This window comes from Dermacentor albipictus, chromosome 2 (assembly GCF_038994185.2).
Source record: "Dermacentor albipictus isolate Rhodes 1998 colony chromosome 2, USDA_Dalb.pri_finalv2, whole genome shotgun sequence".
Classification (NCBI taxonomy): Eukaryota; Metazoa; Arthropoda; class Arachnida; order Ixodida; family Ixodidae; genus Dermacentor; species Dermacentor albipictus.
In genome coordinates, this window is record NC_091822.1 from 78,838,388 (window position 1) to 78,866,018 (window position 27,631).

Consider the following 27,631-nt stretch of genomic DNA (forward strand, 5'->3'; position numbering starts at 1 on the left):
TGCCGTTCAGTGTATATATAGATCTCGTCGGTGGCTGTGAAAGCACATTTGGATTTCTTGGTAGCGCCGGACTACAAGGTAAGGCACAATCTTTCAAATACTTGATGAATCTTCATGAACTATCCGTTCCACTTAGCGAGATGTGTGATATCGGTTGATATTTTCGGACATACCAGCTCAGGATGCAGGAGGCCTGCTTTGTAGTTGAACAAGATACCACCTGCTTCCTGAAAACTATAGCCAGGTGCTGTGCTCCTTCCGGTGCCAGTTGCCAGTCGGATTCCTCCTTCTTTTTGTTTCTGTGTATTTTGTTGCAATAATAATAATAATAATAATAATAATAATAATAATAATAATAATAATAATAATAATAATAATAATAATAATAATAATAATAATCTTTATCATGCACCACTAGAAGAAAGACATGGTAATCGGGCTTGTTGAAGATTGAGTGGCTTGTGTGACTAGGCTTGGAAGCGGCGGCAACAGCGATAAAGTCGGGACCGTCTGTACAGGAGCTGCCTTTGTGCCGACAAAACATTATGCAAATCAACAAAATAAAAAATTAAAAGGCAATACATGTTATTCCAACGTTAATTGAACATTTTTCACACTTAAATCGAGATACAAGTGAAGGTAAACCAAATTACATCAAATAAACAAATACCGACACTACAGATCACCGGGAAACTCAAATGGAAGATAATTTCTTTAAATCCATTTTTTGACAGAAGCGAAAAAAATTTGTCAGGCAGATCATAAAGATATTTGGCACAAAGCCACATTGCCCTGCCAGATCTCTTCTAGTTCTTGAACGAGGAAGTTTGAAACGCTTGTTGTCCCTCAAAGTCGTGGGGCTACAGATTTCTTTCTGGATTGGTCATTCCGAAAGTTACGAAGAACCACAGTTCGCTTGAATAAAGACTGAAATTAATAAAAACTCAATACCCCAAAGAAATTGTCATCTGACATCTTGCCACACCCATACGCGACACTTCTCAATGTATTTTTTATTACACTATGAATTCTCGTTTGCCATCGCAAAGTGCAGAAAGCAAATGCAGTGATTCCGTATCGTAATATGCTGTACGCGAGAATGTGCACTACGGTTTTCTTTACAAGTAATGGTGTGAAATCTTTTATATTCAAAGGCAACCAAGCGACACTCGTAATTTAACCACAAAGATAGGCCAGAAGATGCTGCCACGACATGCTGCTATGAAAAAACAAACCGAGATATTGCACACCGTCTCCATACGCAACAGGGCTACATGTACATGAAACAGTGCTGATCATCCAAATATACTGGGGTCTTTATTGTTGTGGTCTTTAAGGGATTTCTACAACATTAACTACGTCACACTGATATTTAGTTTATTACAATTTTCTGCAAACCAGCGCATTACATCATGCATTGTATTTTGCAGGGCCCCCACAGCCTTTTCATAATTTAAATGCTTTGTTATAATTACCGTGTCATCTGCATATTTACAGAGAGTAACATTATAAATAATCAGAGGAAGATCGTTTATGAACATATTAAACAATAGGGGTGATAATACGCATCCTTGGGGAATATCGGCCTAAGCCATTGTTTGTTACTGACGGTTTCCTTGTCGACCATAACTGTCTGCGAGCTACCCCACATGTAGTTTCACAGTACGTTGTGAAATGGTCCTCTGAATTCCATCAAAATTAGTTTCGCCAGGAGAATGTTACGTTTCACAGTATCGGAGGCCTTGGCTATGTCTAGAAATAGCGCACAGGTGAATACGTTATTTTCAAATGCGAAATACATTTCATCGGAGAATTCTTTTAATAGGATTGTAGTACCTCGATTCGCCACAAAACTAAACTCCATGGCCGACAAAATCGAAAACTTAGTTTAAAAAGACGTCATGCATTCGTACACAAATTTTTCGAGTATCTGGGAAAGTACCGGCAAAATTTAAATTGGTCCATAATTTTCTACAATATTTCTTCTGCCTCCTTTATACAGTGGCTTAACAATAGCCGCTTTGAGAGTCTCAGGAATTTCTGTGGTTTCTAAAAGTAATTAATTATAAAAAGCAAGATGTTGGAAAACAATTTGGAAAACAAATCAAAAGTACATGGGAGAGGCCTTTGCCCTGCAGTGGGCGTAACCAGGCTGATGAAGCTGATGATGAAATTTGTAATTTGAAAACTAGAAGAAACTACGTGAAGGTGCATCATTTCCAAAGATCTACTGCAATGGTAACTTGACCAAAGCTAACCGTGATCTCTTCTGGAAAGCCGTAACGAAGGAAAGGGGGAGGGTTTTCCGTTTGGTTGACCGAAAGGAGGCAAGATCTTTGTGAAAAATATAAAACAGCATCGCTTGTTATTATTGGTAAGCAAGCAGACCTGGAGCACATTGATTAGCCAACATGCCTTTTTCTTTCAGTAAACTACCGGACTTCAGTGCATTTCAGTGCAGTTCTGATAAAGATTTTCCTGTTGTGAGCGTTAATCTTCGAAGTCTGTGTAAATACTGGGACGAATTTGAATTTCTGGCTGAATCGGCAGCTAACTTTGTAAACGTTTTTGGGATAACAGAAATCAATGTTTCCGAGGCTTGCCTTGATACGTTTACCTTGCGGGGCTTTTCCGCACATTTTGTCATGCGAATCGGGCGTCGTAGTATTGCTCTCTATGTAAACGAGAACTGTGAAGTTTCTCCTGTTGATTTATCTTTCGTGCATGCCGAATCTATGTTGGTCTAAGTTTGTAAGAGGCAGTTATCAGTCCATGTCTTATCAATTTATCGACCGCCCTCATGCAGCATTTCATGGTTTCTTCCAGAGATTGAGGAATCTCTGCGGCACTTGAGCTCAGTAGACAAATTCTGCTTGATCAAAGACTTAAATATCAATATTTTGTGCCCTGGAAAATTGACTGTTTGTGATTATTTATCTACGTTCTCCGCTTCAGATCTGGAATGTACAATTGGATCTTCTGCTAGAGTGGAATTAGCTAATAATCGCCTCGTGCAATTCTGTTTAGATCACAAAGCGGTCAGAGCTCCTAGCGGTTCATTTAGATCATGTAGTATTCTACAACGGTTGGCGGACCACTAATTTCTAGCTTGCCGTCTTGCATTACTGGACGCGTATGGACGCTGTCGGTCGAAACTCTATCTGGGAGGCGCAAATGCCGTGTCCCTATCGTTCATCAATACAAGTTTGATAAGCTTATCGGTTCGTTTGACTGGTCATCCTTAACCAAAGAAGATTCATCGTGCAAAGTGTATGAAAGATTCTGTACGCAACCGAAAATTTTTGAATTACGTTGCACATGGCTGATACCTAGGCCGATAAGAAAGGGCCGCTGCTGGATGAATATGGAAATGTTTGCTTCCATTTCGTATCGAGACAGTTTCTGGAAACGGTGCAGAAAGAATCCCAGAAACCAAGCACTGCGCTTAGAATATAAGTCTGCAAGAAATACAGTTGCTGCTCTGCTGCGGGGCGCCAAACGCTCTTCCTTTTTTTATAAATTCCAACAATCTTCAACTAATGTAAGCAAAACTTGGTCTTTGGTAAATCATCGGAGAGGAGTGAGTTCCAGTAAACGGTCAGCTTTCGGTGCTCTTCAGCAACCTCCCACAGAAGTGGCTGATGCTTTCAACAGGCACTTTGTTAAAGCGTCCCAAAGAGCTCTCTCTCGATTCACAAACACTCGCTCGTTAGGACAATCTATATCTGCGTCAGCTTCGGAGAATTTTGAATGGTGATCTGGAAGAAATTATTTACAGTTTCTGTCCTAACAAGCCCACTGGAAATGATGGCATATCTTCACACACCGTCAGAAGGAAATGCAATGCGCTGTCACATATTATCTTGCATATTCTGAATGGTTTTTTGGAAGGTGACGAAATTCCAGAGTGCCTAAAAACTGCAGTGGTCTTACCACTACACAAGTCAGGGAATAAAGATAGTATTGAAAACTGTCGGACAATTTCTATATTGCCTGTTATTGCTCAGGTCTTAGAAAAATTTCTTTTCCGCACTGTGTCTTCTTTTCTTAACAAATTTTCCATCACAAGGGATCGACAGTTTTGTTTTGTTTCAGGGCGTGGTACTGTGACACTGCTTAAGAAATTTTCAGATGAACTGTTTTCGGCATTCGATCAGAATCTATTCGCGTGTGCGCTCTTCTTAAATAGAGGGAAAGCGTTTGAATCACTCAATTATCAAATATTGTTAAGTAAACTGCATTTTTGGGGATTTCGGGGACCTTTTCCTAACATTCTCGAAAATTACTTTAGCAACAGATTTAGTTCTAAGCTATCGCTGATAGCTGGAGTTCCACAGGGGTCCATTTTATCGCCATTGTTGTTTCTTATTTTCGTTAATGACCTTGCTTTGGCAATTTCCAAATGTTCCGTGTTCCAGTATGCTGATGATACTGTGTTACTGGCGAAACATCTTTCTTACAAAATGTTCACTGAAATGTTGCAAAATGACGTGTACAAGGCAAGGCTTCAGTTCACTAATATTGGAATTGTTGTTAACGCCCGAAAAACACAACTTATTTGTTTTCGCTCCCCACTCAAGAATACAGTAATTAACATGCCTCTACTTACATGAGTCGGCCCGTGTACTTAGATTTAGGTGCACGTTAAAGAACCCCAGGTGGTCGAAATTTCCGGAGTCCTCCACTATGGCGAGCCTCATAATCAGAAAGTGGTTTTGGCACGTAAAACCCCAAACTTAATTTTTTAATTTTACATGAGTCGGCCTGTGTTTTTCGTAAATGTACGCCTATTCAATACGTAGACTGCGTGAAATATCTGGGAATATATTTCCATAATAACTTATCATAACTTATCATAACTTATCACGTACTTGTTCTCAACTGAGGTCAGTAGCTTGGCTGTTGTTCAATATGAAAAGTTTCGCACCCTTGTCTATAAAAAAGATTATAGTACATGCACTCGGTTTCAGTGCTTTGAGATACGGCATTACACTCTACGGCTTCTGTTCGGATTGTTGGAGATGCAGGGTAGGCAGGACTATAAAAAATATTCTTAAAATGTTGCCTACAATTCCCCTATAATAACAGCTGCAAATATCTTCCGTGAACTTGGCCTACCGAATTTCCACTCTTTGCTTATAGAAACAGTTAAACATTTTTGGAATTCCACTTTCAAACAAAAAAAAAACGCCGCCACAAGAGAACTTAGAAAACACGTCCATTACGTAGTTCCTCGTTCAGCCACAAGATATGGTGCGGCCAGACACTATACATATGTGCCTGACATCTCAAACAAATTGCCTGACGAAATTTTTAACGTGACATCGAAAAGCCTGCTGAAAGAATTTTTAAAGCATATATGTTGAAATTAACCTACAGAACATTTTTGCACCAAAATATTTACTTCTTCAACCTCTTTTGTTTTTAGTAGATAAACCAAATGTTATCTTGTTCTATTCAATTTCCTTGTCATATTTTTTGTCTCTTTATTCTACATGTCTCATCAATTTATGAATTTTTTTTCTTGCCATGTCTATCATATTCCTAGGCACGGTCCTTCAAGCCAACTGAGGCTGCTTGTGTTGTTTTGTATATTTTTTGGCAGTAATAATTATTATTATTATTATTATTATTATTATTATTATTATTATTATTATTATTATTATTATTATTATTATTATTATTATTATTATTATTATTATTATTATTATTATATGCGGAGCCTGGTTCAGTGAGCCACCGCACCTGGCAAAAAGAAGGTAACTAATACTTGCTCGCGTTATAATAACCACCCGCCACGGTAGCCTAGCGGCTTCGGTGTTGCACTGCTAAGCACGATAGCGCGGGATCAAATCCTGGCCGCGGCGGCTGCATTTAGATGGCGGCGAAATGGAAAAACGCCCGTGTTCCGTGCATTAAGGGCACGTTAAAGATCCCCTGGTGTTCTAAATTATTCCGGAGTCTCCCACTACGGCATGCCTCGTAATCAAATTACACCTTTGGCACACAAAAATTTCGAATTCATTCATTCATTATAATACCCGCACGTGCCATTGATGACGCAGCACTTTGTCTGACATGGCTGTGAGTGTACATTCGGCCGAAGAGTAAGATAAATCAATAAAAGGAAAACCAAAGTTAACTAGGCCAGCCAGAAAAAGTAATTTGGTTGGCTACACTACACAGAGAAAGGAAAATATACGGACAAAGTTATAAAGAGTCGTGTGGTCGTAGCCTTTCAGATAAGCCTGGAGCCCATAAAGAAATAGAAAAAAGTATCGCTTCAAGTCTTGCTGTATAGAAGAACCTCACTGCTGCGATGCGGATGCTTTGGCGTTACTTCATACATGCAGTGCATTGCCCAATAATAATAATAATAATAATAATAATAATAATAGGAAGAAGAAGGAGATGAAGAAGACTAAATAAGAAATGAAAAAAAAAGTGAAAGTATTGCTGCGACCTTTCTATTGCAAAAAATGGTGTTACCAGTAAATGGCCTTTAATGTAGCACCTCAAATTGGAAAACATGTTCTTTCATATTGAAAATTAAATCTCAGACGCAATACTCACCACAAAAACGGAAGGATTATTTATCCCCTATTCGGAAGAAAAATACAAAGCTAGAAATTCAGAATATGTGCATCGTAGTTTAGCACATGTACGCCATCACTTAATCGCTGTCATGGATAGCAAATACTCTATGGAACTAAAGAATCGACTTATACGTCGTAATCTAGCACCAATGAAAATGTGCAAGCCTATGAACCGCGTTATAAGGCGCTGTGTTGCAATTATATCGCGCTGTCCTGGAAGTAAATAAACGTGACTTTTACGGCAATTCTTTTTCCAATTCAATAAACTGGGCATCTTAGCATGATGCGCTGATAGAGTCATGTGGCTTTACGACCTAGATCAACACCGAGGCTATGAAATCCAATTTATTTTAACAACCAGCGTTTTTAACTGGCATTTAAACGAGCCTTTTTATTATTTTCTTTTTTTATTTGGCTGCTACCTAAATGCCGCCGCTAAGTTTGCAAATCTAACCCACGACTTCGGGCATAAAAAGCACAAGACCAAAGCCACTGAACCACCGCAGCGGATGGACATCTTATCAAACACATGCAGTTGGACTTGCGCGTATCCCTTCAATAAATTATCGAATGCGTTCACGACGCTTGATTAAAGTCTACAGCTTCTTTTCTTTTACTCCTATTTATAAAATTAAGCTTCTATATGTTTCTCGTCATTGTGTGTACACCGATAAAATCTATGCGCACTGCAGCTTCTTTATTTTTTCTTTCTAGCAACTGTTATTAGCGTCCTCAATACTTTTATAAAAGTACTATAAAAATACTATAAAAGTATTTGCAAAAGTGTGTGTGTGTGTGTGTGTGTGTGTGCGTGCGTGCGTGCGTGCGTGCGTGCGTGTGTGTGTGTGTGTGTGTGTGTGTGTGTGTGTGTGTGTGTGTGTGTGTGTGTGTGTGTGTGTGTGTGTGTGTGTGTGTGTGTGTGGAGAGCGCTCTTCCAATCTTCGTGCAGTATATAGTATGCCTGGGGCATCCTGCGTCCGAGTTTCTTTTCCTCTGTATTAATAGCACTCATCTTTTCGAACCGCATAATATTAATAATATTCTCTTGTTTCTCTATTGCAACCGCACCAGTGGCCGCTAAAGTATGTATATACGTCGATAGAAACAATGTATCGTCTTATTCAAGCTGATAACTCATGGACTTCATCGGGAGATGTGCATGCGTTCCACAATGTAATGATGCTGTGTGTCATTTGCAGTCTGCCATTATCCCTCAAGAGAAAAGTGTATAATAGCTGTGTCTTACCAGTACTCACCTACGGGGCAGAAACCTGGAGGCTTACGAAAAGGGTTCTACTCAAATTGAGGACGACGCAACGAGCTATGGAAAGAAGAATGATAGGTGTAACGTTAAGGGATAAGAAAAGAGCAGATTGGGTGAGGGAACAAACGCGAGTTAATGACATCTTAGTTGAAATCAAGAAAAAGAAATGGGCATGGGCAGGACATGTAATGAGGAGGGAAGATAACCGATGGTCATTAAGGGTTACGGACTGGATTCCAAGGGAAGGGAAGCGTAGCAGGGGATGGCAGAAAGTTAGGTGGGCGGATGAGAGTAAGAAGTTTGCAGGGACGGCATGGCCACAATTAGTACATGACCGGGGTTGTTGGAGAAATATGGGAGAGGCCTTTGCCCTGCAGTGGGCGTAACCAGGCTGATGATGATGATGATACCTGAACAAACCGTCTACGTTTAAGCTTTCTGGCAAGACTGCGAGAAAATTTAGTTTATTCGCTTCGCCAGTGTTCTACAACATTTGCATCAGCCTCTACAAAGCAGCTTTTATTTCCCTGCCACTCAGGTCGTCGACCATTTCCGTCTGCAGCGACCCGACATGAAGATCCTAGCCACAGTATTTGTGTTTATGTTGTTCACTGGTAAGTTGTTCCACTTGCATGTTAACTCCCCTATTTATATGAAATCCCGAGAAGAACACTACACTTGTAGCTGGCCTTAAGTGATGTACGTATCTAATGATTCATATTTTTTAATGCGCTTCTCCTCTCTGCCTTGTTCTCCCTCTGTTCATTATTTCCAGTATCAAACTAGCATGTTCTTTCCAAACAACGTTCTCTTCGGGTGATACAGACACAGAAAGAAATGGGGACTGCGCAAATTAAATGCTTTATTTACTATTTACTTTATTTACTTTACTTACATTACACCGTGAGTTCTTTTATTACTTCGCATAGTCTTTTTTCTTTACGAGAAAGCCGACAAAATTTACTTGAATGACGACAGTAAACGTTGATTATGTGTGCAGGTGGACATAACTTAGAAAAGAAACTAAATCAAGCTGTTCAATAATTGAACTAAATACAGCGTGAAATTTACTATAAATACAATAGGAAAGCTGAAGAAAATCGTCATATAATTCTAGGTCGGTGTTTCAGCATTTCAAAACGGCCATGTAAGACCAAATAATCGGCGTCAAATATTTGTTGCATTTAGCTCAATACGCACGCAATACTACTAAGCGTGGCTCGCAGTGAAACCTTCCTGCGACGTATCAGGGCGGCACAAAAGGAAGCTGGGCTACACGGCGCACTAAAACGGTGCGTCTCGTGTGTGGTTCATAAATGACTATGCAACCAATTGCGAGTTTCGCATAGCGCCGAGGGGATTAAGATCGTGGGAAGACGTAAGTGTGAGAGCAGCTTAATTTTACACCCCACTGCTACATCACGTTTGGCAGGCATTCTCAGATCATGAACAGCAGGTTGCCATTATCCCTCAAGAGAAAAGTGTATAATAGCTGTGTCTTACCAGTACTCACCTACGGGGCAGAAACCTGGAGGCTTACGAAAAGGGTTCTACTCAAATTGAGGACGACGCAACGAGCTATGGAAAGAAGAATGATAGGTGTAACGTTAAGGGATAAGAAAAGAGCAGATTGGGTGAGGGAACAAACGCGAGTTAATGACATCTTAGTTGAAATCAAGAAAAAGAAATGGGCATGGGCAGGACATGTAATGAGGAGGGAAGATAACCGATGGTCATTAAGGGTTACGGACTGGATTCCAAGGGAAGGGAAGCGTAGCAGGGGACGGCAGAAAGTTAGGTGGGCGGATGAGATTAAGAAGTTTGCAGGGACGGCATGGCCACAATTAGTACATGACCGGTGTTGGAGAAATATGGGAGAGGCCTTTGCCCTGCAGTGGGCGTAACCAGGCTGATGATGATGATGATGCTACATCACGGGAGCACTGCTCCGGGATGTGCGTTTCGTAGTGCTGCGGGCATAGCCAGCTAAATTCAACAAATAACTTGAGGCCAACTATTTCGGTTTACATGGTCGTTTTGAAATGTACGAACGCGCAGCCAGTCTTCTTTCCAATTTACCATATAATCGCGTAAACAAGAAGTTAACTAATGTGTTTAATATTATTAGTGACGCGATTACTTCAGTTTTTCTTGCAAATGATGTCCGTCGTGGCATGAAAATTACCATTACCAACGTTATTCGAGTAGATGTTGTGGGCTTTAAAAAAACAAATAGTTGGAGCAAAACCATACACATAATAATGTCACACAAAAAACAGTACACACTTAAAAAGAAGCACATAGCGTTTTTAATATCTTGAACAGCCCCAGATAGTAAAAAAGTTGACGCATACTACAACTCACATCTTCCTTGAAGCGCGGTAGGTTTTGGTAACGCGTAATGAGTACTGAATGCTGAACCCAAACGAAGTGCTTAGAGCCATTTAAATCTTATGTTTACACTTTCCTTCTGCAGGATTCGCTAGCCATGCGGTTGCTGAGAACGACGAGCTAGAAGTGGGTCACGTCAGAGTTCGTGAGTAGCTTCGTAAACTCCTAAAAAACATTGTTTTGCTCTATCGCAATTGGTTCTCCGCTTCCACAGACAGAGTTCTTCAATACCCTGCTCTGACGCGTAAGATGGCATTCGAAGCAGACAGCGAGTTCACAAACTTATATTAAAGGTGGGAATAATGTCAAATTTTTGAAGTCTTAAAACCGCTAACGAACAAGTGCTTGAATATGTACGTTGGATCAATCTTAACATTTTCGAATTGTCTTGCTACCTCGCTGATATCTTACAAACGCTTATTGCTTTCAAGTGCCACCTTTCATGCAGCTACTTAGTCATATTAAATTTGTTGACAGCAACTAGTATCTTTAGGATCAGATATAATCAATAAATTGAGTAGCCCATCTCGGTAAGATCAGCAGAAAAATAAGTCAATGTAACTCACCCTGTTTACTCAAAAGTACATTTTGCAAAATTTTTAGCATAAACAATCGTTGTATCTTTTTTATTTTAGCCACACATTTTGACATATTCATCACAATATCCTAATAAACAAACTTCACAGACAATGCATTAGGTGACTTTTAGAAACCAGCTCTTCGGCGCTCTTTCCTGCCTTGAGAGTCCGCGTCCCTCGCCGTCGGCGTCGTCTGCGTAACTGGCCGATCGAGAAGAACGAAGGATGAAAGAGAGAACGCGGAGCGCTGCGGGTGGTGAAACGAGATGAGAGCGCGAGTAGAGAAGCGGAGGAGGAGATTACACTGAAAGCATGAGGCGGAAAGTGGAGGAGGAGGGTATGGCGAAAGCGTGAGGAGCAAAAAAGTAGTGCCGCCCTGCAGCGACGATGGCTACCAGATGGCGCCAGAGTAACGAATGCCGTCTGTTCACCGATGGCACGCTGCCAGCACAGCACGTCTAACGGTACCATATATGAAAACAAAGTGATGTGTTAGCGGAGGTCTCTTTGCGGTCACCAAGCGTCACCCACGCGTTGTTTCTCGTGATTTCTCGTTTAGTGAGGCAGTCGTGCCACACTTAGTTCTGTTTGCAACACGCCTCACGAGACAGATTGCCTGCGCCTGCCAATATATCGCGACGTGAAAACACTTATAGACTATTTTTCGTGGGTGCCGCCATGGATGGATGGATGGTTGTTATGAGCGTCCCCTTTCGAATAGGGTGGTGGGTTGCGCCACCAAGCTCTTTCTATTCTACTGCCTAATGTCCTATCTAGGTTAAACAAGGAAAAAATAAGAAAAAACACTATGAACTCCAACAACCAAATTTTCTAATCCCCTATTGCGAACTTTGCTTTTGTATGTCTCCGTTATTTATCGTTTCCCTACTTTCTTTCGACAGATCCTCCAATCGCCACTTACTAATCCCTATTGCGGACCAGTTTACTTTTACACTGCTCTCGCTGAACTCAAGGGCTACGAGGAGGTCAGTGGTGCTAAATCGACCACTGGTCAGACATCTTCATATTCTAATAAAGCAAAATCCATAGTTTCCCTAGCTTAACGGCATCAAGCACATGCTTCTTCTTCCTTCTTATGTACCGCTTTATATATGAGTGTTCTAAGGCATCCCGATCTCGCTTCGAAAAGTAATGAGCTTCCCTTTAATTCATCATAAATTATTTCTTTCCTGATTGCGTTATTTCCTCTTAAGTAGTTACTCATGGCAGGTTTTTTTTCCATTGCCGCCACCCATGAGATTATTTCAGCGTCTCTGACTTTCCACTTGTCGTTCTTTGTTGCTGTGTTGCCCACCCTACAGGCCGCATACTTGCTGGTAAGCTTCCTAGTTCGTTTCCTCCACTGTGAATAAACGTTTTTCCTGTACAGATACCGGAACACACTCCCAGCCCATTTGATTTCTTCTACATTCCTCAGTCGCTCTTCATACTCAATTTTACTGTGAGCTTTCATCACTTCAAAACTAGTTCAGCCAGTATCACACTGCGCAGCTTCATTCGTAGTCTTCCCGTCAGCGCCCAATGCGAGGCGCCCCACTTACATTTGGCTCCCATCGAGTCCAAGTTGTACCCTTGATTTAAAGCAAACAACCGCATCTCCAAAACTAAGTCCTGGAACCATTACACCTTTCCATAAACCTCGCAGCACCTCGTACCTATTGTATCTCCATAGCGCTCTGTGCTTCATTATGACTGCGTTTCTCTTCCCCTTCACTGTTATTGTTTTTTCCTGTGTTTGCATATATTATTGCCTTCGTTTATCCATATACCAACGCATTCATATCCTGTTACCCAAAGCATTTCCTGGCCTTGTATTGCCACTGTCTGTTCGCTGTTTTCATTGAATACCATAACATCTAATTTTCTAACACCAAATTTCGGACCTTAATTGTTGCCTTCCTGTCCACAGATATCCTGGCCTTATCCGTCTTTCCTTATCCTTCCATATCCTCTCTGGCCAGACGTTGCAAATCTCTTTGCCTGTTAGCTAGCAACACAATGCTGTTCGCATAAAATAGACCTGGACGCTACTGCTCTACTACTGTACTCACCTGTTTGTGTGAGATTAAACACGATATTACTTCCTTCTAGTGCCCTCTCCATCCTCAACATGTACATCGTAAACAGCTGTGGGGATAAACGGCACCCTTGCCTCAGTCCCTTGTTGATATCAACTTTCTCCTCGCTCCTCATCGCTTCTAACTCAACGTAAACGGTATTTTCTTGGTAAGTCTCTCTCAAAAGCTGTAGACAATCGTCACCTAAACCTTCATCTTCCAGAATATTCCACAACATGTTGCGATCTACGCTATCATAGGCTTCTGTAATGTCTAAAAAGGCCACATATAACGGTCCGCTTTCTTCTTTTGATATTTCGATACACTAAGTAAGAACAAATGAGTTATTATCTAGACGCCTATACCTGTTCTGAAGCCATTCTCAAGTTCTCCCAAAATGCCATTATTCTCTGCCCATGCCTGCAGCTTTAATTTGATTGCCTGCATTGCTAGAATGTACATTAACGATGTAATGGTCAACGGTGTATAGGAATGAATTCTATCTTTCTCTCCCTTACCTTTATAAATTAAACTCATTCGGCTTTGTCGCCAACTGTCTGGTATTCGTCTATCCTTTAAAGTTTTTTCCACTGCTTTCACCAGAGCTTCCTTACTTTCTGGTCCTAGTTCATTCATACAACTAACGGGAACCTCGTCTCACCCTGTGGCTGTGCGCTTAGAAATTTTCTCTTCGGCTTTCCTCCAGTTGAAATTTGTCAGCAGGAGCTCCTTTTCCACCGGGGTGTCTTTCCTGCGCTTTTTTTTTCTTCAAATACAACCTCGTCATTACCTTGGGAAGATTAGGCTGTTATTTTTCGGATGTAATTTATTGTCGCTTCTCCTTCCAGTCTGTTTCAATATTCGTCTAGGATATGTTGTTGTATTGTTGTTGACTTCCTGCCTAATAATTTTATATGGTTCCAAAATATCCTAGGTGCGGCCTTCTTTTCCTCACGTATTTCTAACAACCAACGCTCACTTTTACTTTTTATCTTTGCTTGCACCAGTATTTGAACCATAGACTTTTTTTTCCCGGCATATTTCCCCTTTACTGTCTACCTCGTCCTGCGGCAACTGCGCCTTCTTTGCTTGCCTGCGCTATCTGGATGCTTTCTGTGGTTCGGCGATCTCTTCTCGTATGTCCCTTTTCCACCAGCTTTTCAGTTTCTTTTTTCCTTTCCAACGAGTATGTTATTTTTCTTTCCATATTCCTGTCGTTATTACACTTAAAAGCTCACTATATTCCCACTCTTATTATTAATAGAGCATATTACACTCAAATACCTTAACAGCTTTTTAGACACGAATGAAATAATTAGTAACAACATGGCTTCCGGCAACGTTTTTCCACTACTACACAAGTAATTGATACCGTACATAATTTAACAAAAATTCTCGACAGTGGCGGTCAGGTTGATATAATTTTTATGGATATCTCCAAAGCGTTTACAGGGTTCCTCACTGCAAATTAATAACCAAAATGAAAGAAATGGGTATCCCTTCCTATATCATCGATTGGGCTATGTAATATTTACAAAATCGAAAACAATATGTGGAAAATAATGGGAACTGCTCCCACTTCTTAGATGTTCACTCAGGTGTTCCTCAGGGCTCACTATTGGGGCCTGTTTTATTTAATATTTATATTACCGACCTGTTAGGTGTTCTGGAACTAAGCACGTCAGCCAGGTTATTCACCAACGACTGCATTATGTTCAAAAGCATTCATTCTTTATCCGATCAATTTGTCCTAAATTCGAACTTGCAGCTCCTTGCAGACTTGCCTAACAAGTGGGATATGACAATTAGTTATGACAAAACCTTTTATTTATGTCCTATGAATAAAATCAACAAAATGAAATTTCTGTACGGCATTGGGGACAACATAATTAGTCAAGTGAAAGAATACAGATACCAGGGCGTGACTTTAACATCTGATCTTAAATGGTCATCCCATATCTCCAAGATCTGCTCCTCTTCAAGGAAGATGCTAGATTTCTTTTAAAAATTAGGCAATTCATCAAGCGGACGTAGACTTCAAGCGTGCAAATAATTTGTTAGGCCTACTCTTGAATACGCCAGCATAGTATGGGACCCACACACCACAATCAACATAGATAAACTAGAAAAAATCCAGAGATTAGCAGCACGGTTTATATATAACCGGTATAAGCGAATGAGCAAAACGTGAACAAGGTGAATGCAGGAACCAACGTTTCGACAAGTGGACTTGTCTTCTTCGAGGCGACATATGCTTTCCTCGCCACAGTATATATAGGTGGGGTTCTTCTAAAGGGGAGGGGGTGTGAGGCGGGAGGGCGCGGAAACGAGGGAAAGTGTGTTAGCGTGTCGAATTAGTAAAGGGACGCTGTGTACAAGCTCAAAGCAGGACCCCCCTTCGCTCACCCCAGTCTGTCAAAACACGCGCGTTAGCCGGCGTGTCAAGAGCGTCTGACACGCCGGCGGAAAAAAAGAAAAAAAAGGAAGGGAAGAAAAAGGAAAAGGGAAGCGGGATCCGCCAAGAAATCAAACTAAGTGTTGCCTATAGCTTGAGGTTTAGCATTGCGAATAGATTCTAAAGTTCCATTTGAAACGTTTATGCCTATTGGTTGCAATGTCTTGAACTTATGGATAAGGTATGATTCTCTGTATTTTTTTCCTCGTTCAGAACGGAAATTTGACTGTAAGATGTAGAGTTTAAGTTCATCAAAGTTATGACCTGGTTGGTTGAAATGTTCGGCGACGGCTTTGGGAAGCTTTGTTGCTGTGTCCGCGTGATGTCCGTTTAATCTGACGTTCATTGATTGTCCTGTTTCAACGATAGATTGTTTCTTACAGGAGGAACATTCACGCATATAAATCACATTTTCCTTTTTCTTCCCTTCCTTTTTTTTTCTTTTTTTCCGCCGGCGTGTCAGACGCCCTTGACACGCCGGCTAACGCGCGTGTGTTGACAGACTGGGGTGAGGGAAGGGGGGTCCTGGCTTTGACCTTGTACACAGCGTCCCTTTACTAATATGACACGCTAACACACCTTCCCTCGTTGCCGCACCCTCCCGCCTTACACCCTCTCTTCTTTAGAAGAACCCCACCTATATATACTGTGGCGAGGAAAGCATATGTCGCCTTGAAGAAGACAAGTCCACTTGTCGAAACGTTGGCTCCTGCACTCGCCTTGTTCACGTTTTGCTCATCGTCTTGAATTGCCATCTCCCGCATTCCCCGTCTTTTCTCCGGTATAAGCGAAGGAACTATCCGACCGCCATGCTACATCAGGCGGCCCTTGAGCCATTGGCTGGAAGAAGAAAGGCTGCCCGGCTGCACTTTCTTCCCTCCTTGTATTTTCAAAAACTAGGCATTCAGCCACAGGGCTACTTCGAAAGCGACACAACCAGACCCTCACGACATAAACATAGTCATAGCATCAAGCCAATATTTGCCCGCACGATTTTCTGCAAACATTAATTTTTTCCAGAAAACAATATGCGACTAAAATTGCCTGCCTCATGACTGCCTCCCTCTCCTGTCTTCAACTTTTTGAGAGCCTGTATCTATATATATGGTTAGAACTGATGATTAGTTATTAACTCTGCATAGTGTGCTTCTTTGTCTATGTAGCTGCGTTTGGGGCATGTACTCTCACAAAGTGTATTTGCTTTGTAACCTTGTTTAGTTTTGTTATTAGATATTCTGGATGTAAATTGTAACTTCACCATTGTTCCTCATTCTAAAGCATAGTGCTTACTAACACATGTATGTACCCTCTCCTGCTTGGACCGATCCGGTCTGCATTATTCTGTAAATAAATAAATAAATAAATAAATAAATAAATAAATAAATAAATAAATAAATTTATTTGGTCGTTTGCCCAAGTTCTTCCTCGACCCTAGTGTGCGTGTTTGTTATTTGTTCAGCGTTCAAATTTGGAGCGGCCATTCCTTGCTCTCTTTCCCAACTACATATCCCATTTTCAAAATGATGTTTATGGTCACTCCCTATGCTACTATGCCCTTCCTCATCAATGACCATTTCTCTCAACTTAGGAGTTCCTTCTGTCTTCAGGGAGTACTCAACGGTTGATTGCCGGTTTCCCACTTCCCACGTGATCTGCCCTTCACAATTAGGCCCTGTATTCACGATAATGAGGTTATCTTGCTCCCAAAGGTCTAGCATTGACTTCCCGTTGTTGTCGGCATAGCCATCTAAATCCTGTATGTGCGCATTCATGTCATCTAATAGAATAATTTCAGCATCATTCCCGAAACCTTTAATATCAGCGCTTATGCATTCCACTAACTGTTTATTCTTCTCTGTGCGATTATTTCCGGTCTACAAGTACGTAACGCCCTGCCAAGTTTTTTTCCCAATCGTTGTACCTGATAACCAAAGATGCTCTTGACATTTTGAATTTGCTCTTTACCATGTGGCTCCCTGATGGATGAGCATTCCGACTCCCCCTCCCTTTCTTTCCGACGTAGTTCCCAAACCCAATTCTCAATCAGTGGCGGCTCCTCCGAGTCTCTAAGGCGCGTTTCTTTAACCGCATATACCCCTATCTGTTCTCTATTTACCTTTTCCTCAATCTCTGCCCACTTTTCCTTCCTTCTGCCGCCCTGCATGTTTATGTAGCCAATTGCATTGCGAGCCCTGTTTCTTGCTTCACTCCTGTTTCTGTTATTGACGGCGATGCTCTACTAAGGTTCCCTTACGGGCCGTCTTCATTACTACCTACTCTGGCTTTCTGAGCGCCCGTGGGCCCCCTGAAAGATCAACACCGCGACCAGCAAGTCGCAAGCCCCCTTTTCGTGCGAGCCTGTAAATGAAGTGGATCCCGTCTCATTGAAAACCCACACACCTTCTCAATTCCCTGTTTACTTCAGCAACGTCGAAGCCTTTCTCTCGGCTCATTTTCCACATCGCCTTCTTAGCAGCCACTACCGCTATTTGTATGTGACTCTCACGTACAGGCACTGCCAGCCCCGTGTACACAGTGGTCTCCACCTAATGGGACAGCTCGCGCAAGGCGTCCACCCGCTTCTACAAGCGCTGAGCTAGTGCTGTCCCTTTTCTGTTTAGGACATCATTTAGCCCACCTGCTACTATGACAAGGTTGAGCGCGTGGGCATTTTCTGCGAGCTTTGCTCTTGCTCGCTCCATGCAGAACCCAGCGTCCACCCCGGAAATGTCCCTACCGCCACTCTTTTATCTCCTTTTACTCTCTCCACAATTAGCTCGGAGCACCCATCCAAGTTTGGATTCTAGAAGAGTTGCTTGTTGGGCTAGTTGGTCATCAATAATTGAAGTAGTAACTTAGCGTGATAAAAACACGGAAACAAGACAGGCGGACAAGGACAAGCCTTGTCCTTGTCCACCTTTCTTGTCCCTGTGCTTTTATCGCGCTAAGTTACTACTTCAATTATCCAGGTTTAAGTCGCCGACGATAATCACCATTTCACTCTCTCCTACCTCTCCCTGTTTCCCTTTCTCCTCTTCCACGTGATTCGGAGTTGACAAGGGCCACTGACCCATGCACTCCTGCCTTTTCCGCGTGGCGGCCTCAAGGTAGGTGCCGCTCTTTCCAGCTAAGCCCTCACTACGTTGCACGCATTCCGCGTACTTTGCTGGCACTCATCTGCTGTCACGTCAAAGCACTGCGCTCCATTCTCACGACCATTCTCGTTCAAAATGGTGGCCCTGTTCAACTTTTCCTCGGCTGCTTCAAGTCTTTCTTCCACTACCTTCCGTGCATCACGCTCCCTATTTAGCTCATTTTTGAGCTCTTTACCCTGTTTGACAAGCTCTTTCTGGAAAGCCTTAACTTTCTCCAGCCTAGCATCGACATCAGAGTGCGTGCCACTTGACTCAGTTCTCTCTCCATTTTCATCCGTCCCCTCATCGGCCTTAAAGGACCCCCCGCGCACTGCCGGCTTTCGCGGCTCTCTTACCATGTATTGCACGGCTTTTTCTAATGCAAATACTATAATACTATAATAATGCAGAACACGTGCCTTCTGGCAAAAACTGATATGCACAGGATCTAAATCTTTAAAATGTAGCAAAGTAATTCTCACCAACGTTGTAAAAGCAATCAATGCCGCAGAAACTTAAAGTATGACACGTTTTCGCACGTGTTCAACCACGCAGCCGTGCTCTAACTTTCCTACCAACACACACACACAGTATCACGTATTAGTCTTGCCACTTCCAAGATACCATTGAGAGGCTATAAAGAGTCTACGTCCTACCCGGTTGCACCTGCTGAAGCACGTGGCACGAAAGGGTGCTCTGACTATCCTGAAAAACCTAATGCACACGAAACAGACCCGCACACACGAAAAAAGAGAGCGACAAAAAAAACGGAAGAAAACTACCCATTTATTATTTCAAGGCTAAAACAATGAGCAAATCAAAAACAGAAGCAAGCTCAAAGCATGCACAAAAACTTAAGATTTCGTCGCCGCGATGGAGCCCTAAAAGCGCGTCCATCCGCCACAATATATAGAAGAAAAAAAATATTGCTACGCAGTGGCACGATCAATGGGCACTCAGCCCGCTGGCTTGGACGAGCGCTCCATTTTGCATGGCAAATATACACTCGGCGGTAGTTTCTGGAGTTGTTTTTTTTTCGTGCTCATGTGGTCTATTTAGCAAGGCGTGCCGTGTTCTACTTGGAAAACAATTCTATGGGACGTGCCGAAATTGCTTAAGTCGGCATGGTCGGATTTTCTGGTAGCGTTGAGGCGGACGGAGCACGCAGCGTGATGGGTCGCACATGTTTGAGCCTCCAATCAGCCTCAGAGCTAGTCACTAATGTTACCTTATTGCAGCAGTATCCTTTAGTTATAGGCTTCGGTTTAGGAGCAATGAAACATGCGCGACGATCGTAACACTGTGGGTACCGTTCTGCTACGATAGGAGCTGTGCTGTTATATTTTAACAAGCGTTCTAAATGCTAGCTGCAGATTACATTGCTTGACTACTTGGTTCGGTGGATGAGGTTTCCAGCCATGAATAAAATTGTTTTGGTTATTAGTAGCAGCATTCTTTACAATGGGAACTGTACTTCTCCAGCTAAGTGACCGTTTACGAACTGCGCGAGCATCCTTAGTGGTAGGTACTGGATTACAGGTATCTTTGTTCTATACAGCGCATGCACCAAGCATGCGGCGTCAACGTTTATAGAACTATAAACGTTGTGCGGCGCGACTATGCGAGGTTGTACTGGGCGTTAGTCCATTTTGTTTCTTTTTCCAGAAAGAGGATGATAACCGATTCTTTCTCGACTGTGTTCGTTGCGTTCTCTACGACGCTGCCACAGGTATTACGGAAATTTTCTCTTTTGATGTTTGATAGCACCTGCCGCTCAGATGTTTCGCGATTGCTTAGGTCGGCCGTCTACGAGCACGCGCTCTTATGTTTTAGTCCCTACGCCAAGCGATCAGGTATTGAGCGAAGTTACCAATTCATGTTGGTAATACATAGACGCCGGTTCTCTTCATTGAAGTAAAATTGATCTACGCAAAATAGTTCGCAACACTTAGACACTCCGCGGCTGATAATGCACGTCGCGTGTTTGCGCCCCCAACAGATACTTCCGCGCACGGTAGTTACCGATGCGCCAAAATACTTTCCTGACGACTTTATATGAACGGACATTGCGTTACTTTCACAAAGTACGATCTAAAACATCTCGAAATCGTCCCGCAGCACGCGACAACAATACTTTCAAGCAGCGCCATGCCGGATCGCACCAGCCACAGAGGAGGAAAGACTCACCGCGCACCCTTTCCTCTTCGCCCGATGAAAAGCTCTATAGAGATGCGCTTAGATTTCGCATCATAGAGTATCGTAATCATCGATGATGTTCCTTCAGATGATAAAGTTATATCTTGAAAATCAATGTCAATTTCATTCGCTTAATGATGTAACCTCAAATTTAAACGAAACGTAATATTCCGTGCACAGCATGGTAACATACTCTGACCTTTTTATCTTTATAATATGTGCAAATTATATTATGTGTATCAACAAGGGCATAAAATTTGCGATTCATGCTGATGATACCAGAATTTGTTGGATTGTCTTCTTCAAAGACAATTCTGATCTGTAAAGCAGTGTTCTAAATAGTCTCAGTAGTTGTTCTAAGGCAAACCGCCTTTAAAAATAACTTACACAGGCATATCTACCGGGGTGGGGGCGAAAGGGTGCACTTGCACCCCCCCCCCCCCCCACTCTGAGGACTAGGGAGCAAAGTAGGTCGTTTGCCCTCTACTTTTGAGACCCGGGAATACATTCGCCTAGAGTCTCCACCAAGATCACTCGGGTCTGCAGAAAGCGGCCTGATAAGAGGTATGCGGTCCCTCTACCAGCTACACGTAGAGTGTCTGCCTCATTGTTTCTTCGGCGCATTCATCACTGGTATTTATATCGCATACAAAGTTTACTCGGTAACAGTTGGTCAATTTTCCCACCTCTGCAAGTCTGCAGTAGTGCTTCAAGTCTGGATCTAGACATTGACTCGGGCTACTTGGTCTTTCAATAGCGCAATTGAACCTCGATAATGCAATTGAGGTTCCCAGAACTTTCACAACTGCTTTCATTTATTTGGTCTTGAAAGGTGTTCTCGCAGTGAAACTGAGGCAGCACGAAGCGTTCGCTTCTCGCTGCCGGCGCGCTTAATCACTTCAGCGTTCTGGTCGCGAGTGCTCTGGGTCATCGAGTGAGATGTGAGATGCGCCTGTACGTGCGGGACACCATGCTTGTCATATGTGTATCAACCAGTCCCGGGGTGGGGGGGAGGCCCCTCCCCACACAGTCATTATTGAAAAGAAAAAGTAGGCCATACGCAAACCTATTTGCGTATGTAATAATTTGGCAGATCTCAGTAATGTAATTTGTGCACCTGCGCGGTTGTGTGGCCTAGGGTTTATATATGCATCGACGAAGAATAACTAAAGAAGTTGTTAGCGCCAGTGTATGTCGTATTTTCCTTTTGTGTTTCGTTTTCGGTGTCTGTGCTCTAAGTTTAAGTTCAGAATTATGTGCCAACGAGGACAAAATGAAGTTTGACTGAAAAAAAAGAAAGGCCGCTCTCCACATTCGTAAGTATATGACACCCAGAACATACAACAATTATTCCAGAAATAAAAATTTCTCTATTCCCGACACGTATGAGTACACCTCTTGTTGAGACACATTTGAATCAGTTTTAGACAACACGTTAACGTTATACCGGGTGTCTCAGCGAACACTTTCAATTGTTTTTTTAACTTTCCAGTGGCAGATAATACAATTACTGTTCATGACCTGGTATATCGAAGAGGCGGACATTACATGCAAAAGCATTTAATCGCATAATCGACTAAATAACAAAGATTTACTGATTAAGATTTTAGCTAAGTGCCTTATGAGACATATTGCAATTTACAAATTCCAGCCGAAGAGTTCAGAACGCGGATTCATCTCGAAAGAGTTCTCATGATCACACCAGTTTCGAAATATGAATTCTTAAAATTTGTGGGGAAATTCATCGGCGTACGAGTTACTTTTGTGCTTTAGTGTATAAAACAAGGTTTTGTTAAAAAGACAGGCAATCGCCCAGGAGATGAATCGAGATAACCCCACTGATGGAATGATGCCCTATCATAGTGGCGTAAACGAACCATATTAGACTCATCTATCATCGATTTATATTTTTATTTCATCACTAAAGGTTGCAAAAAATTACCTTTGGCGCCCCATGCCGCAAAAACATGACGCTGGATAAGAGGCCCATCATGCGACCTTCAACTAGTTTACACGTTTACGGGTTTTTTGTTAGTATGGAAATGTAGCATACTTTTTAATATTATTAGTTTCTACTAACTTGCAATGTGCAGATCATCCTTCATGTGTAGTGAGCAGAAAAGTGATACCTCCTACGCATTCGTTTTCGATGAGCTGGCTTCTCTCCCCTATCGACAGAACAATGACGATGGGAGCCATCCAGCCGTGACGTGGGTGTGTACATGGCTGAGAACGCAGTACAAGTGTAAAAAATGTCTGCACAGCAACGCTAACTTATTGTACCAGCTTTTTATTTTCAAAAGTGGTTCAAAAGGTCAAAATGTAGGCGGTTAACCACATTACACTCCATCCTGTGATAGTGAGAACGAAGGGTGGCTTTCGTAATTTGCGAAGCGGGCTATCGATACCGCTCTTACTTCTCAGCGTTGCTGAAGGAGGGACACCACTGTTATAGAGGCTGCTCAAATCGATAAGCTCTGCTTAATAAATATTCACGCGCTTTTGGAAGTAACCGCTGCAGATGTAACCTCTAACGAGGGTGGGCTTTGCGTTGCGCCATAAAGAATCAGGTCCTTAAAAATCGGTTTCGCTCCCTTTATTAAAGTAAGCAGAACAACAGTGCATTTTAACCGCAAGTTTTACGGCACATATCTTGAAAATGGTGTTCACCGCACAATTATTTCCAAGAGGATATGCCTTGTAGTCTCACCTACTACATTTGTAAATTGCAAGGTGTGCTATAAGGTAATTTGCCGAAAAACTTAATTAGTTAATTTTTGGTAATTAGTTAAGTATTCGCTTTAATTTCTTGCGCAAGTAATATCCGCCTGTTTGAGTAGATTAGCTCAGGAAGTAGTATTGTGCTATCTGTCACAGGTAATCTAAAAAAAAATTGAAAGTGTTCACCGGAACACCATGTATATATTTCGAATCACGACCTCTAAATTTAATTCCTTTTTTCAGGCAGAATGTTGTTAGGTAACCGTTGGACCATGAGGGTTACAGAGTGCGTGCCAAGTCCAGCGAAGCGCACTCGAGGACGACAGAAGACTTGGTGGGGCGGTGAAACTAGGAAAGTCGCAGGCGCCACTTGTAATCGGTTGGTGAAGGACAGGGGTAATTGGAGATCGCAGGCAGAGGCCTTCGTCTTTCAGTGGGCCTAACATAGGCTGCTGCTTCTGCTTACGATGATGATGATAGTGGTGGGTGTGGTGGTGGCGGGGATGGAGTTCTGCTGTTGTTTCGTATAGTACTTTCCTATAAAAATTTGCATAATTAGGGATTTTAGGCCTTTATAGGCATTTTAGGTTTTATAGCATCAGCCTCGTCCGCGTATCTGTAAACGAAAAATGCTTAAATGAATAGCCATTGCCACATGCATATTTCCGATGGTAACGAGTATGAGAAGAACCAGGTGCTCGTCTGCTTGGCTATAATTCGCTATAGTACCATTTTAGAGGATTCATCACCTCGACAAAACCGAAACCCTTTTCAACAGATCTGTGCACGCTTCAGCGCGTGTACGCGAAGCCCGTGATTGGCTTCAGTAAATAAATAAATAAATATATGAATAAATAAAAATAAATATATAAATAAATAAATAAATAATCTATTTTAGTGTCAAAGAAACTGTCGATATCGGGCTTGACAAGGTCTACACCCCCGAGTACGGGCAGACAAGGCGCATATTAAATACAGAACGTCAACAGAAATAAACTGCAGAGTGTACCAAATTCAGGTGTAGTAACTGAAAGATCTTAAACCAGTTACTACTGTCACAAACACTATTGAAAAGAGAAGCAACAGGTTCACATCAGTACATTAATATCGCATGAGTTTACACATCGTGTTGCGAAAGGAAAACACTCAGAAAATAGGAGATCACAGTGAAGCAAATAAGACGAATAAGTGTGGTATTGTGTTATACTTAAAACTCTGGATTATTGAGCCACGCAGGTATCTGATATTTTAACTTCTGAGTGCCGTACTTTGTAAGAGTTCTAGGCACCATACGAATTTAGCGGATTCTTAATGTGCGGACATGCTCAAGCTGGCATAGTTCTGACGATTCAGTAAGAAATGAATGGTTAATTTCAATTCCAATTTAGAGCCTTTATTCAACATTGTAGGGTAAAGTTCATTCACTAGTAATATATTTAGAACCTTAAAGACTGGTTCTGTGTGTGCGTCATATGCAGCATTATATGATGTTCCGAAGGGCTTTTTTTTTCAAGTTTATGTAGTTTCTGAGTGTTAGTTTGCGTCGGTCGTGCCTCAGACCAAGCACCAGTACAATATCTTAGACAAAAACAGGGATTCGTAAATTAACAATTTTACATGCTGAAACAGAATACAGCGATATTTGCACAAAACTCCCACAGTTTTAGAAAGTTCATTTAATGTTAATTTACTTGCCCTATCCACGTCGTGTGTTCTTCAATAACGACGCCAGGACTTTTAGCTTCACGCGATATTGGTATATCTGATGACCCTAGTTTTAAACTGCTGGTTAATTGAGTGCTTAATGCCGAGGGCGAAATTAAACTGCTTTGGTCTTTGCAGCATTGAAGTTTAACGAGTTGGCGACACTACAAGCGTGAAGTTTACTTAAAACTACGTTGCCTTTTTTTATGAGGCTAGAAGGATCCCATCCTCTTATGAAAATACATTTCGCGTATTTTATATAATAAATTTTGTTTTAGTGTCCATGTTTACTATAGCGTTCACATATATGTTGAAGAGTAATGGGCCTAAGATACTGCCCTGAGACACACCGCATGTATTGGGTTTACTTCAGAAAGAAAACTGTTAACCGTGATTTGCTGTGGACGATCATGAAAGCACTATGTGAGAAGAGTTAGGAAAGTACCTCTAAAACCATAATATTTAGTTTCTCAAGTAAGGACTGAAGTTTAATTGAGGTAAATGTTTTAGTGTAATCAATGAATAGGCCTAGCGTGCAAGCCAATTTTCAAAGGGTTGCAAGATGTGTCCTTTTTGGCCCAGAAGAGTCGTTTCGGTTGAGCAACCTCTCTTGAGACCGTACTGGCACGGCGTAATAATGCTTTGCTTTATTGAAAAGCTGGGCATTCTTACATTTTTCACATTTTCAATGCATTTTGAAAACACGGGAATAATTGAAATTGGCCAGTAATTAGAGAAGTCGTTGACATCACCGCCCTTGAAAATCGTTGATACTTTGGATGTCTAAAGTTCTTTGGGGAATGTGCCAATAGAAAACGCGACGTTAACTACCTGGGATAAAATGGGTGCTGATATATTGATAGCACATTTCTCAGGCTGTATCTGGCGTTCATAAACATCGGTACACATACTATTCCACACGGACATGAGAGAACTTACAATTTCGTGCACCGTAGTGGGAAACAAAAACCCACTATCGCATATTGGAGTTGTTAAGTACTCAAGGCCACTGGGATCGTGCGTACTCTTCACTAATGATGTAAAGTACTCGTGAAAGGAATTCCACTAACCGGGGATCTGTTGATGTCTCACCTCTATAGGTGATTGATAAAATCAATTCCTCTTTGGGGTCGCCTCGCAGTAGAGTATGTAATCCTCTCCATACAAGGTGGGGTCTTCTGCACATTTCAGGAGAATAAAGATTGGTCACGTATATCCGTTTTGCTTCCCGGAGCAGTTTGTTTAGATTGTTCCGAAAATGCCTAAAAATATGCAAGTGAGTTAGGTTTCTTGTTTTCGTTAAACGCTGTTGGGGTTTATCTTTTTCTTTCATAGACTTCAAGTGTTCCTATGGGACCCATGGCTTACGGGCCTTCCGAGCTCGTTTTTGAACTGACGTGACAAACTTTGCACTTGCATTTGTTAAGCAAAATGGCATGCTTGCGTGCAATGTCAAAGACTATTTTTCTTTCCTTCTCTGACCTAGGCCGAGGCTTCGGCTGTCCACTTAACCAGGCAGCCTGCCACAATCACTGCCGCAGCATTGGTCGTCGAGGAGGCTACTGTGCTGGGTTGGTAAAGCAGACATGCACGTGCTACAAGTCTTAAGTATGTGGCCGCTTTTTAGCCGCCGAAGATGAGTGCTCCTCCTGGAAGAACAAAAATTCCCGCGTACGTTTTCTCACGGTCATACGAAGGCAGTCTGCCCTGGAAGCGGCTCCTTGCTGGAATGGAAAAGTCTACTCCGAACGCTTTAGTTTTATTATTAGTAGCTGTGGTGGAGGGCGTTTTGATTGTTCAATAAAATCGAGACGTGAATTTGGTGTTGCGTTGGGCATTGCGCGAAACTTCAGTCCTTGGCTTTTGCCCGCATTCAACTGCCCGTACTGCATGAATGATCTTGTGTTGGTATTTTCTTTTATTCCTATTCTTTGGCGCATAATGGTTTGGCGACACGGCTGCGTTCTCATAGAAGCAGAGACAGACCGCTAAAGAACAACTACAATAATAAAGAGCAGCTGGAAAGTAAACGCAGTGAATTTGTTAAAGTAGGCACATCAAGGGGCGCCTTGCAAACGTAGCAACATGGACAACGAGGATAAAACTTTGACAAAATATGCCATGAAGCTGTCTGTACAACCTGTGTAAATTGCAAAGCTGCACTCGTAGGATATATTTCTTTCGTGTTAAGGTGCCTCTGAGTGACGTTTGCTTAATGCTAGAATTGACGCAAAGAACCATATTGAGCAACTCTAATACTCCCCACCCTTCTCAGTCCGCGCGATAGACCCTTGAGCCAACCATAAAAAAGAAACTTTTCCATTGTCTTCAGGAATCCCGAAAGCTGTGTCGAAGGATTTATGCGGTCAACATGCGTGTTCCTATTCCCTCAGGAAGCAAAATAAATAAATAAATAAATAAATAAATAAATAAACCACAGACGGCCTTCAGAAAATTGTTGTGAGCCGGATTATGAGAACCAAGGGGCAGCAATGTACTTCCGACATAGAGCGC

The 27,631-nt window shown here is 42.0% G+C and overlaps 1 protein-coding gene across 1 annotated transcript; it reads left to right on the plus strand.

Annotated features, from left to right (window-relative positions):
* On the plus strand, nucleotides 1-26,935 carry LOC135918806 (4 kDa defensin-like). Its single transcript, XM_065452509.2, has 4 exons — nucleotides 1-78; nucleotides 8,399-8,474; nucleotides 10,337-10,396; nucleotides 26,604-26,935. Exons 2-4 carry the CDS (start codon nucleotides 8,432-8,434, stop codon nucleotides 26,723-26,725), a joined length of 225 nt encoding a protein of 74 aa, XP_065308581.1. The 5' UTR covers nucleotides 1-78; nucleotides 8,399-8,431; the 3' UTR covers nucleotides 26,726-26,935.
* Nucleotides 26,936-27,631: the final 696 nt, after the last annotated feature.

Excerpts from the sequence above, each read along its gene's own strand:
- LOC135918806 (XM_065452509.2), top strand. The coding sequence starts at position 8,432 with ATGAAGATCCTAGCCACAGTATTTGTGTTTATGTTGTTCACTG. Across the intron at positions 8,475-10,336 it reads TGTGTTTATGTTGTTCACTG|GATTCGCTAGCCATGCGGTT; the intron begins GTAAGTTGTTCC and ends TTCCTTCTGCAG. Across the intron at positions 10,397-26,603 it reads AGTGGGTCACGTCAGAGTTC|GCCGAGGCTTCGGCTGTCCA; the intron begins GTGAGTAGCTTC and ends TCTCTGACCTAG.